This window comes from Brassica napus, chromosome A1, assembly GCF_020379485.1.
Source record: "Brassica napus cultivar Da-Ae chromosome A1, Da-Ae, whole genome shotgun sequence".
Classification (NCBI taxonomy): domain Eukaryota; kingdom Viridiplantae; phylum Streptophyta; class Magnoliopsida; order Brassicales; family Brassicaceae; genus Brassica; species Brassica napus.
In genome coordinates, this window is record NC_063434.1 from 24,801,529 (window position 1) to 24,812,431 (window position 10,903).

Sequence of the window (10,903 nt, forward strand, 5' to 3'; positions counted from 1 at the left end):
AACAAGCGAACTGGTTTCTTTTTGTACCATGCAACCGTATAAGTAGTTTCAGTGTTATTCTTTTTTTTTTTAAAAACCACAGTATATACATGTGGTTGAAACACGAGCAAAAGGAATAAACAGAAAACATTGACTAATTTGAGTAGTATTTACTATGACACCACCATCAAATCATCATAAAATTTAGAGGAAGAATCAGAGTTAACTAACTAAACTTTCCTTCAACATTTCACGTTATACCCATAATAATAAGCAGATAAAAAAAACTCATACAAATAATAATTATTAAATGTTTTCCCATATAATTGTCTATGGACTTTTCGTATCAATCATACAAACATTTTTATCTTTTTTTTTTTGCAAAAGAAATAAATACATTTTCAACATATAATCCGCGCATAGCGCGGACCCGGATCTAGTAACTTATAAACCTGGTAAACCTATGTGTTATGTATATTCATTTATATATATTGTAACCGTCACTATGTATCCGGAGTAGTGGGGGTGGATTCCGCTTACTGAGGAAATAAAATCTCGTATATTATCAAAAAGTGAACAAATATACGAACAGAATATATATTGATAGGTGGATCCAGTGCCTAATACACCAAGACTAAATAGTTGGACACAACATATATCAATGGGTCATGATCCTAATTTAATAGTATTGATATATGGCTGCGAGATAAGCAAAAAGACAAGTGTCAATAGACAATAGGGCAAGGTGAATGCAATGTTAAAACTGGAAGCATTTTCTCCATAATCGCTATAAAATTTAAAGATAATATAACAGTTATATATAAATTTTGACGATTAGTCTAGATTTAATTAGGTTTATAATTTTCATATCATAATAAATAGCTGATATGACCAAAGAATGGAGAAGCCATGCACGCATGTTCACATTGCATTGGACACTAGGGTTTCTTTCATGGTTGGTAGAATTGGGTGAAGTTGGTTGGACAAATCTCACAAAAATCCATTACACCGAAAAAAAATTATAATTATGCAGATATTAAGACGGATATTGTTTTATAGACAAAGTAGTGTAGTCTAAAAGGAACATTAATATATACGCCGACAAATAATTTATTAGACTCTACAGTTAACATATAAGCTCATGACTACGTAAGTATATATGTTAAATCATAAAAAATGACAATGTATGCGTGGATGAAATTACCTTGAATTGTCAAACTGTTAGCTGTAATAAGAAACAGTTGAAAAAGACTACCGCGGCTGCTTCTCCCTCAAGGTCAGTATTTGGTAGTGTACACAAATCATTTTCTAATTTTAATATATAGTTTAGTTATATATGTGATATATTAATTATATAAACCCCATCTATGTCACAGTATTGAAAATCTTTTTGCTGTCAATCATCTTTGTTCTCTTCAAGGGAGCCAGAGAGGCCTTTTTATTTGCTGTCTCTAAATTATATTTGTCAATAGAGAATACAAAGAAATGGAAGAAAATCTTCCTCCAGGGTTCAGATTTCATCCTACAGACGAAGAGCTTATAACACATTATCTTTGTCGGAAAGTCTCCGATATTGGATTCACTGCTAAAGCTGTCGTCGACGTTGATCTCAACAAGTGTGAACCTTGGGATCTGCCAGGTAACTATACTTTGATCATTCATATACTGATATAACCTACTTTTGTGTTTTATAGCTTTAGTGTTCGACTGCGTTTACATAATTTCCAAATTAATAGTTTAGTTGTGCAATAATAGTAACAAATGCATAAGATTATGTGAGCATGCTTCCCTTAATTCTATTGTTTTGTCTACATGGATTTCTTACAATAATTCTATAAAAAAATATAATAATATTAAATGTATAATCAATCATGTCTTTTTTTTCGAAAATGGGCATTCTATTTAAAAAGACAAAGTATATAATCAATCATGTCTTCGGCAAATAAGATCGCTAGAAATGGACAAATCATACCATTTCATAACAACAAAGACATACCATACGTATCTATAACAATATATAGATACATGCATCATATACCAATTAATATAACTAATATGTATGAAACCATAGATTTGTTACTTTGATTTAGTAATCGCATATGTTATACATATAGGTGCATCTAGCCTACCAATAATGGAGAGTATATACATTAAAAAAATTCTCTAGCGAGATGGCGTATAGTTTGGTAACATTAAACATAGATTATTATATTATTGTTATCCAAAAAATGTTAGTATTCGTATATGTTGCTCAATGTGATATAAACTAAAATAATGTGCGAATACTTGTGCTTATGTGCAGACAAAGCTTCAATGGGAGAGAAAGAGTGGTACTTCTTCAGTCTACGAGACCGGAAATATCCAACCGGTTTAAGGACAAACCGAGCAACTGAAGCCGGTTATTGGAAAACCACTGGTAAAGATAAAGATATATACCGAAGTGGAGTACTGGTAGGGATGAAGAAAACCCTAGTTTTCTACAAAGGAAGAGCTCCAAAGGGTGAGAAAAGCAATTGGGTTATGCATGAGTATAGGCTTGAGAACAAACAACCCTTCAAACCCGCTAAGGTAACATATACATTCACAAAATGCTAAGGAAGTTAGCTGAACCTTATTATTTTTATTAAAAAGGTTAAAAACTTAAATCAAAGTTACAATTGTTTATTTATATTAATACATTCAGGCTTTTCCTTGCCTAATTTTTATAAGAAATTATTAGCTCTCACTCTTAATTTAATTGACAAAACTATATGTATTATATGCATTTTAGAATTTCTAAAATGTTTTTGGACCATGTGTGTTATTGACATGCCCAAAACTAGACATGTATCATGTATGCATTCAATTTGAAGATAGGCAACCTTATCCACCTAAAAAATGGATTCACTTGCCGTGCTTATCAATAGTAAATAGTTGATATTGGTTTCAAGAAATGTTTAATAGAGTTTCGTTTATACAACATTTTTTTTGGTGTGGATATATGTACATGAATACAATATACATGATCTTGAATAGTATCATATCACCTTAATTTTCCAGGAGGAATGGGTAGTGTGTAGGGTTTTCCAAAAGAGCACAACAACAAAGAAACCACAGGAACAACAACCAGACTCATCTTTTGGATCTCCATGCGATGCAAACTCATCCATGGCAAACGAGTTTGAAGATATCGAGCTTCCAAATCTGAACTCAAACTCATCAACCGTTGATTACAATAATATTCATCAACAATATTCTCAAAACAACGTTTATTCCGACAATACTACAAGTACGGCTGGTCTCAACATGAACATGAACATGAACATGAACGTGAACATGGCTAATCTTCCGGCTTGGACAACAAGTCTACTTGGTCCGCCTTTATCTCCAATCAACTCTTTGTTGCTCAAGGCTTTCCAAATTAGGAACTCTTATAATATCAATCCTTCTCTTCTTCAACAAGGAGTCTCCAATGTTATGCAAGATGGTTCGAGTTCATCTCAGCCGCAACCGCAAGATGAAGCGTTTAATATGGACTCCTTGTGGTGAAGAGATTCAAAACCACATATATATTTGAATTTCTTATTAACTAGTTTTCATGTAATCTTCATCAATTTCAATTGTATCACTAATTATACACACATAGATCTTCTAATGAGGTCAAGTAAATTAATTATAGTGCATCTTTTATGTGAAATAGTGATAGTATGGAAAAGTTTACCGTATATGCCATGTCCTTTCATGTTTATAGGTTATATCGACTTTTATAAACCAAGTAATGTCTTATACATGTCCATGTCCTTTCATGTTTCCCATACACATAGATTCTTACCCTCACAATAATTATTTTTCCCCACATTTGAGCCTGTAAAGTACGAGCATAGCTGACCCCAAAACATCCAAACAGTGGAAGCTGATTCGTTTTCTGATTAGTGTTATTTCTTGAAGTGTCTTGAGTTAAGGTTTGAGCTGGAGTGTATATTGCCTCCAAATTTACTTGCTGCTCGACTAAGAGCGTGTGGGATGAGAACATGAAAGACGTCAAGTTTCATGCATATTCACAAAATCAGCGGTTGTTGTGCCCTTGCCATCGTTGGTTTGAAAGCAAAGCTTCAGAAACTCTTCAATTGCTGAGCCAACATCAAATAGAGATCAAAACTGTCACCAGGCTTGGTGACAAAGACAGACATAGATCAATATACATTTGTTAAATACTTAATTAAATTGGTGTACAATAAATTGACAGAACATACAATTTTTGTAATAGATATAAACTGATGTGTGCTTAGTTCAAAATCTTCATGATTCTCATATCTATTCTTCTCTGCGACAGGACTAAACTGCTCTTTGTTACTCAACACTCCGGCTCCTGATTTTGAAATCTCCACTTTCTCTTCTTTTCTCATCAAAATCCATTTCTGTTTCTTAATCTCTGACACACTCAGAGATCATGCTCAGCTACAAGCCTACAACCTCCTGAGTCCTGAGACAAACTGATGCACGCCTTCTCCTTAGCGTAACGGAGAATCAGCTTCCTCTAAACTAGAAATTGTAGATTCACCATCAGCTTCGTCCCAATCACTCTCATCATCTTTCTCCTCTTCCCCGTCGTCATCATCATCATTCTCCCATTCGGATTCATTGTATGACGGGTTTTTCGCAGTCTGCAGGAATCAATTAGTGAATGAAGTAACAGAGCCGCAAATGCATGCGTTGTGAAATTGTATTAGATTGGAGATCCACAGTTGAGGAAGCGAGACCACTTACAAGTTCGTTCTGCATTTGCTCTATTGTTTTCTCCAGTTCAGAGATATGCTGACTAAGTCCCTGCAACAGTCATCACATAGAAGTTTCCATAAGCAAAACGCTGCGAACAACTTTGAGATATATAGAATGCAATTTTGTGTGGAGAAAATTTCGAACCTCGTGACGTTGCATTGCAATGGAACGTTTCAACGCTTTTGCTTTTGTCAGAAGATTTCTTGGTCTCAAGCTAACCGGCCTCTGGTAATTCTTTCCACGGTAATAAATAAGAGCGAATCCTTTAGGAACCTTTTCTATTGCCACAAGAACTCCACCGCTCTCGTATTCTAGTAACCGAGCCGTGTCTTCAACAAACGCAAGACTCTTCTGTTTTGATATAAGCTTCACCAGTTCTCTGTGCTTCCAATGCAGATGCATATTCTCGATCACTCCATCGAAAACACCACGGATACCTGTTAATTAGGTTCATCGTCCAACAATGAGACATTTGTTCGATTCTATTACAACCTCCTCCCATTCACTGCAGCCCTAGAGGAAACTGATGGAATGATCAAGTTAACAGGACTCACCTAAGGGTAAGTATGACTTCATTTTCAATCCCACTTTCCGGAACATGATTCTCTCTTCCTCAGAGATAACCTCTTGATCATAATCAGGTCCGTTTGGAATCATGGAGGCTTCTATTTTGGACAACAGTTTCTCTGCTCTATCAAATTTCGATTGGGACTGTCACAAACCAACAGAGAAGTTAAGTACAGTAAAACGACTTTACAAGTTAAAAACTAACAACCAGAAAGCAAAAGGTCTAACTTACAAGGTCTAGTTTGTGCTGAATTCGTTTAACAACTCTGGCACTCGCGATCCTTGAAGCTTCCTCAATCATCTTTTCTCTATGGTCCGGAGTTATCTCTTTTCCCCATCGGGCTTGCGCCTCATAAAACTCGGCTAGAGTGCCAGCTTCCGCTGGTACTTTTTCTCCAACAGGCTGAGTAGCCTCAATGTCTCGAATTCGTACCTTCTCTTCAACATCTTGAATATCTTTTGTTAATTCTCGTCTTTCCGCCAAAGTAGCCGCCACACTTGATGGAAGGAAGTCCTTCCCACGGTATAATACAATGTAATACTTGTTTCTGAGCAGCAATACACCCCCTGTCAATGTCTATAGCAAAAAGACAAGAAATAAATGAAGAAACTTAGCCTTCTGCCTGAGACTTTTCATCTTTTTTTTTGCTACTTAAGCAAATGGCCACGCAGATCCTCCTCAAGAGATTTCCCGAGTGCTCAGTAAAAGCTCACAGTAAATAATACACATGCATGGATCTTATATTTCTTATAGTTTCCCTATTTCTTATAGTTTAGATATTAACATCCAAGCACAAGGAATACTCACTATAAAATATAGAAACATTAGGTTAGGAAGTAAGTAAAACACTTCTTGAAATTTTTAATTTCTGATTATAAATCAATAGATTGCCATATGAATATACTCCTAAATATTCATACAAAATTTGAGTTTAGGGGGAACGGCATATACTATGTTCTATCAATTTGTGAGACCGTGTTAGTAATCATCTCAGCAGTAAATATCTCTGATACCTGACATTAGAGAAAAAAAGAAAGGAAAGACCTTTATCTCATCCGACATTAGTTTGTTGTTTGTATTCTGGATACCTCGCTTCACGGCGATCTTTGCAATCAGACTTTTCTCCCAGAGCTTGAGTATAGCAGCTGCCAATCCTTGGTGATTTCTGTTCCTACCTGTAAATTGCAGATTCAACACTAAAACTCGGCACACAAAACAGAACCCTCCGAGAAAAATTCAAAGTAAAAACTAGAAAGCATCTTACCAAGAGAAAAATGGCAGGGGAGAGTTTTACCAATCTTCCTGAGATTTGTCATTTCGGCATTGGTCAAATTCGATCTCATCCCAGTAGGAAGAAGCCTGAAAGGTGTTTTATAGCCAGGAATTGTAGGAGGTAGTAAGTCAGCGTTCACAGGTAGCACACCAGTACCCCACCACTCGTGAAAACGTGGCCCTAAGCTGTCTAATAGACTGTTGAATTCAGCTTCTTCTTCTGTCATACTCTCCTTGCGAATCGGGTTTTTGACAATGGGATCTTTGATTTCCGGAGGTGCATTTTGATTATCTTTGGCATGTCTCGCTTCATCATCAGCAGAAGACACATCTGGAACAAAAAGAGTTTCTTCAGGTCTGGCCATTTGGTTAGAGATCACATGAGGTCCTTGATAGTCAAGCCCACGATAAACCACCATTACACTTCCTGCCCTCCATATCACCATTCCACCAGTTCGACGCTGCCAATTAGAGTAAACCCAATCAGTTTCTTATAAACCTAAAATCTAGACATTCATCTCTTGCAAAGTATTGTTCCTTTACAGTCAGCGCTCAGCTCCATCTCTAGTTCTTGTTCACCTAAATGATATGCCTTTTGCGAAGTTCCTACTGTTCTAATAATATAACTATAACCATTCTATTACAAAACTAAGTTGAGAATATGTTCTTCAAAGCTTCCACTATTGTCCCTACAGAGATAATGTCTCTCCCAATAGATCATATAGCTAATCTAACTTCATGTTATCTCTTGAGATATGCAATGAAGTATAGGAACAGACCTCAACTATCTCATGAGCCGTCTTCATGTCACGAGCAAGCACTTCATGGAACTTAAGCCTCACAAGCTCTTCTTTCCTCCAAGTATCATTAATCTTCTCCATCACCGCTTGCGTCAGCCCAGCTTTCGGTATATTAATCTTCACCCTCAGATACATCCCCTCCCCTCTCAGCCGTCTTAGCTCAGAATCCTCAACCGTAAGCTCCGCCAGTGACGGAGCTCTACTACCTCTCCTCTTCTTCAAAGCCACTCCTCCATCTCCTTCAATCCTCTCCGCCGCATGTTCCTCCTCGTTCTTCTTCTCCCATGGCAGTGACACATCATCATCCTCAACTTCACTCTCTTCTTCTCCCTCAGCAAGGATCACATCAGGCCTCACCCACTCTCTCTTCAACAAATCACCCAATCTCTCTTCTCCCGTCACCGTCTTCACATCCCCACCGTCTCCGTCGTTATCTTCCGCATCCTCCTCCTCGTCAGAAGCTAACCCTAAGTTCCGTAACCGAAGAACGATCCTCTCAATCGCGCTTTGTCCTCTATCCTTCTCCACATACGGCGAAGGGATTTCACCTCCGCCGTTTCGTTCGTTCGATTTCTTCGCGGCGGATGACGACGGAGGCCACTTATCGATCCAAGGAGGATTAGGTTTAGAGTTCCGGTGATCTAATCGCCGGTTGTTACGGCTCCCGTTGTTGCTGCTACGCTCGCTCGTGCGGAGCGAAGAGAATGGCCGAAGAACGCGACGCGAGGGCTTCGCCGCGGAGAGTGAATCGAATAGCAACGCGTGAAGCGAAGGAGAAGAAGAGTAGCGTGAGGTCGAAGTCAAAGGAAGAGAGCTTCTCAGTGGCATTTCTGTAAATTTAGTCGCAAACTCGGAAAAATATCCCAGGGAACTAACTGTCTTCGCCATCGTTCGGATACTATACCATGTGGATAAGATTTTTCCTCTTCTTCTTCTCGGTCTCATAATGGGCTTAGTTAATGGGCCTTTTAAAGCCCGTTTGTTGTGAACTACTATAAATGAAAATAAAATCTTCGGGGCGGATGAAAATTTATGCTATCCGGTTTCGTTGTCCTATCGAGTCACATCGGCCCTGCGTGATTCGCCGGAAATATTAGTGAGATCTATTCGTTGTTTCTATTTTCGCGCTTGTGTTGGTCTGACAAACCTAAGATGGGTCGACCTCCGAGTAATGGCAGTCCAGCGTTCCGATTCAACCTCGCCGAGGTAATTGAATCTTTGATGGATGTTCTAATTGTAAAAGTTATGTGCTTTCTGTTGCATGAAGGAGGTTTTCGATGTTTCTGTGTTGAGACTAGTTTCTGGGTGATGTTTGGTTTGCTTAGGTTTAGGGTTCGTTAAAGGGTTTTTACTCGATTAGTTTTACTTTCCTTTTTGTGAAAGATTTGTAATTTATATCAGTATGTGCCTTTTGGATTTAGATTCATAAGTTTCATGATAGGGTTTGGTTTACTCGATCTGATCATTTCGACTTTCCTTTTTGTGAAAAGTTTTGTAATTTCTATCAGTATGTGCCTTTTGGGGTTTAGATTCCTAAGTGGTTCTGTCTGTTTTGCTGTTGTTACAGTCTTATTTACTTTTTGGCTGATGATCTTGAATGTTGTTTATAAGGTAACGGAGATGGAAGCAGTATTGAAACAGCATAACACAGCAATGCCAGGTCGAGATACACTTGAAGCTCTTGCTGATAAGTTTAGGTAATACTATATATATATATACTCCTTCCTTGGTATTTTTAAAGCCTCTATTGTGTTGTGTTTATCGTCTAAAAAGTGGTTTGCTTTCTCAGTGACACTGTGGAGCGCAAGGGGAAAACTGTTGTGCAATTCAAACAAGTACTTGCTTCTTTACATCCATGATTCATTTGTTTTTTTTTCTTTCTATAGAGGATACGTTTTGGACTTGTCTTTTTTTTAATGGGCGTGTTGTTTTTTTATTTATCACAGATATGGAACTGGTTCCAGAACAGGCGATATGCTTTAAGGGCAAGTAGAAACAAAGTTCCTGGGAAGCTGAATGTATCTTCCATGCCGCGCAGTGTGGATCCAACAAACCCAATGAGGAACGTGCTTCCACCATCAACCGGTCCTAAACCCCCTCATATGATTGGGAATCTATCCGGGATGACACCTGCCCCTCCCGGTATGTTTATGTGTGACTTATAGATATTCTACTCGCAAAAATCAAAGCTTGTTCATTTGAATTAGATTGATGCGGCTTTCATAATCTGTCACTGCTTATTTCCTTAGCTCCAGGTGTCATGAGGAGCGGTTCAGACAATTCTTACTTGGAATTTGAAGCCAAATCTGCCAGAGATGGTGCATGGTGATTATTCATTCCCCTTGCACTGGCCCTTATTTATTTTTTGGCTGACTTGTGATACTTTTCTAATATGTTTCTCTTTTGTTTACTTACAGGTATGATGTACAAGCTTTCCTAGCTCATAGAAACTTGGAGATTGGTGATCCGGTAAAATCCCTAGCCGGTTTCCAGTTAACTACTTTGTTTCCCCTTCTTCTTTTTTTGTGCTTATAACATATAGTTTCTGTTGGGGATTGCAGGAAGTGCAGGTTCGATTTGCGGGTTTTGAAGTTGAAGAAGATGAATGGATTAACGTCAAGAGGCACGTAAGGCAACGGTCACTCCCATGTGAAGCATCAGAATGTGTTGCGGTTCTTGCTGGAGATCTCGTGCTTTGCTTCCAGGTTTACAATGAAGTTTTCTAAAGCATTCAGCGATAAGATGTCATGTGAGTTTTATCTCTGACTGGTCTTTTGTTATAAACATATTCAGGAAGGGAAAGATCAAGCCCTTTACTTTGACGCCACTGTTCTCGATGCACAAAGAAGGAGACACGATGTCAGAGGTTGTCGCTGTAGGTTCTTGGTGCGCTACAGCCACGACCAGTCCGAGGTTTGAACTTTCATCTCTCTTGGTAGAAAAGTCTCTTAGCAAAACCCTCCTCACTCACCTACTTTGGATATTTTATTCCAGCAGGAGATCGTCCCCTTGAGGAAGATTTGCAGGCGGCCAGAGACTGATTACAGGCTACAGCAACTCCACAGTGCTGCCAATGACTTTGCTAACTCCAAACCCGCTCCAGATGCGGCTGCAAAAACTCCTCTTCCACCATCCACCGCCTCAGTCCCCATTGTTCCACCTGATGTGAAAGATCCGAGCTTGAGCGCCGCTTCAGCTACTTCAGCTCAGCCTAGCTCCAATGCAGCCACTGTCCCAACTGGTTCTGCTTAGGTCATCAGCTATGTCCCCATTTGGTAACTATATTCACAGTCAGTAACTAGAGTCGTAGAGGTTAAACTTGGGATCAAGAGCTTTTGTAATGTTACAGAATCACCAAGTCATCTGAAACTGTATTGTGCACCTATTTATTTAATACTTCATGGATGATGGAATACTTATGGTTTAGTCAGTCCGGTTTGCTCATCATTTGTTGATGGTCATCATCAGCTATTGGTTACATAAACATCATAGATTGGTTTTGCTGGATGATCACAAACCACTTAGA

The 10,903-nt window shown here is 38.4% G+C and overlaps 3 protein-coding genes across 6 annotated transcripts; 2 read left to right on the forward strand and 1 right to left on the reverse strand.

Moving 5' to 3' along the window:
- The first annotated feature begins 489 nt into the window (after positions 1 to 489).
- LOC106379983 (NAC domain-containing protein 100-like) lies at positions 490 to 3,744 on the forward strand. The gene is made up of 3 exons (XM_013819823.3): positions 490 to 1,618; positions 2,282 to 2,547; positions 3,019 to 3,744. Exons 1-3 carry the CDS (start codon positions 1,465 to 1,467, stop codon positions 3,505 to 3,507), a joined length of 909 nt encoding a protein of 302 aa, XP_013675277.2. The 5' UTR covers positions 490 to 1,464; the 3' UTR covers positions 3,508 to 3,744.
- A 413-nt stretch (positions 3,745 to 4,157) lies between these two features.
- LOC106347029 (CRM-domain containing factor CFM3, chloroplastic/mitochondrial) lies at positions 4,158 to 8,280 on the reverse strand. The gene is made up of 8 exons (XM_013786518.3): positions 7,357 to 8,280; positions 6,570 to 7,038; positions 6,350 to 6,480; positions 5,537 to 5,881; positions 5,292 to 5,448; positions 4,882 to 5,174; positions 4,726 to 4,785; positions 4,158 to 4,622 (listed from the first exon to the last, which is right to left on the reverse strand). Exons 1-8 carry the CDS (start codon positions 8,263 to 8,265, stop codon positions 4,470 to 4,472), a joined length of 2,517 nt encoding a protein of 838 aa, XP_013641972.3. The 5' UTR covers positions 8,266 to 8,280; the 3' UTR covers positions 4,158 to 4,469.
- Positions 8,281 to 8,376: 96 nt separating this feature from the next.
- Positions 8,377 to 10,824, forward strand: LOC106347039 (protein SAWADEE HOMEODOMAIN HOMOLOG 2). 4 transcript variants are annotated; one of them, XM_013786527.3, is made up of 9 exons: positions 8,377 to 8,583; positions 8,989 to 9,074; positions 9,167 to 9,212; positions 9,324 to 9,519; positions 9,627 to 9,702; positions 9,795 to 9,846; positions 9,939 to 10,082; positions 10,171 to 10,290; positions 10,372 to 10,824. In XM_013786527.3, exons 1-9 carry the CDS (start codon positions 8,530 to 8,532, stop codon positions 10,627 to 10,629), a joined length of 1,032 nt encoding a protein of 343 aa, XP_013641981.1. In that variant the 5' UTR covers positions 8,377 to 8,529; the 3' UTR covers positions 10,630 to 10,824. The 4 variants fall into 4 exon arrangements, with proteins under 4 accessions (XP_013641981.1, XP_013641987.1, XP_013641996.1 ...); XM_013786533.3 differs by having other exon boundaries at positions 10,375 to 10,824; XM_013786542.2 differs by having other exon boundaries at positions 9,633 to 9,702.
- The last annotated feature ends 79 nt before the right edge of the window (positions 10,825 to 10,903 follow it).

Coding starts and splice junctions, on each gene's coding strand:
- LOC106347029 (XM_013786518.3), bottom strand. CDS start 8,265: ATGGCGAAGACAGTTAGTTCCCTGGGATATTTTTCCGAGTTTGCGACT. Junction 5,175..5,291: donor GAAGTCATACTTACCCTTAG/GTGAGTCCTGTT, acceptor CCTAATTAACAG/GTATCCGTGGTGTTTTCGAT. Junction 4,786..4,881: donor TTGCAATGCAACGTCACGAG/GTTCGAAATTTT, acceptor TGACTGTTGCAG/GGACTTAGTCAGCATATCTC.
- LOC106379983 (XM_013819823.3), top strand. CDS start 1,465: ATGGAAGAAAATCTTCCTCCAGGGTTCAGATTTCATCCTACAGACGAA. Junction 1,619..2,281: donor TGAACCTTGGGATCTGCCAG/GTAACTATACTT, acceptor GCTTATGTGCAG/ACAAAGCTTCAATGGGAGAG. Junction 2,548..3,018: donor AACCCTTCAAACCCGCTAAG/GTAACATATACA, acceptor TTAATTTTCCAG/GAGGAATGGGTAGTGTGTAG.
- LOC106347039 (XM_013786527.3), top strand. CDS start 8,530: ATGGGTCGACCTCCGAGTAATGGCAGTCCAGCGTTCCGATTCAACCTC. Junction 9,213..9,323: donor CTGTTGTGCAATTCAAACAA/GTACTTGCTTCT, acceptor TATTTATCACAG/ATATGGAACTGGTTCCAGAA. Junction 10,291..10,371: donor ACAGCCACGACCAGTCCGAG/GTTTGAACTTTC, acceptor ATTTTATTCCAG/CAGGAGATCGTCCCCTTGAG.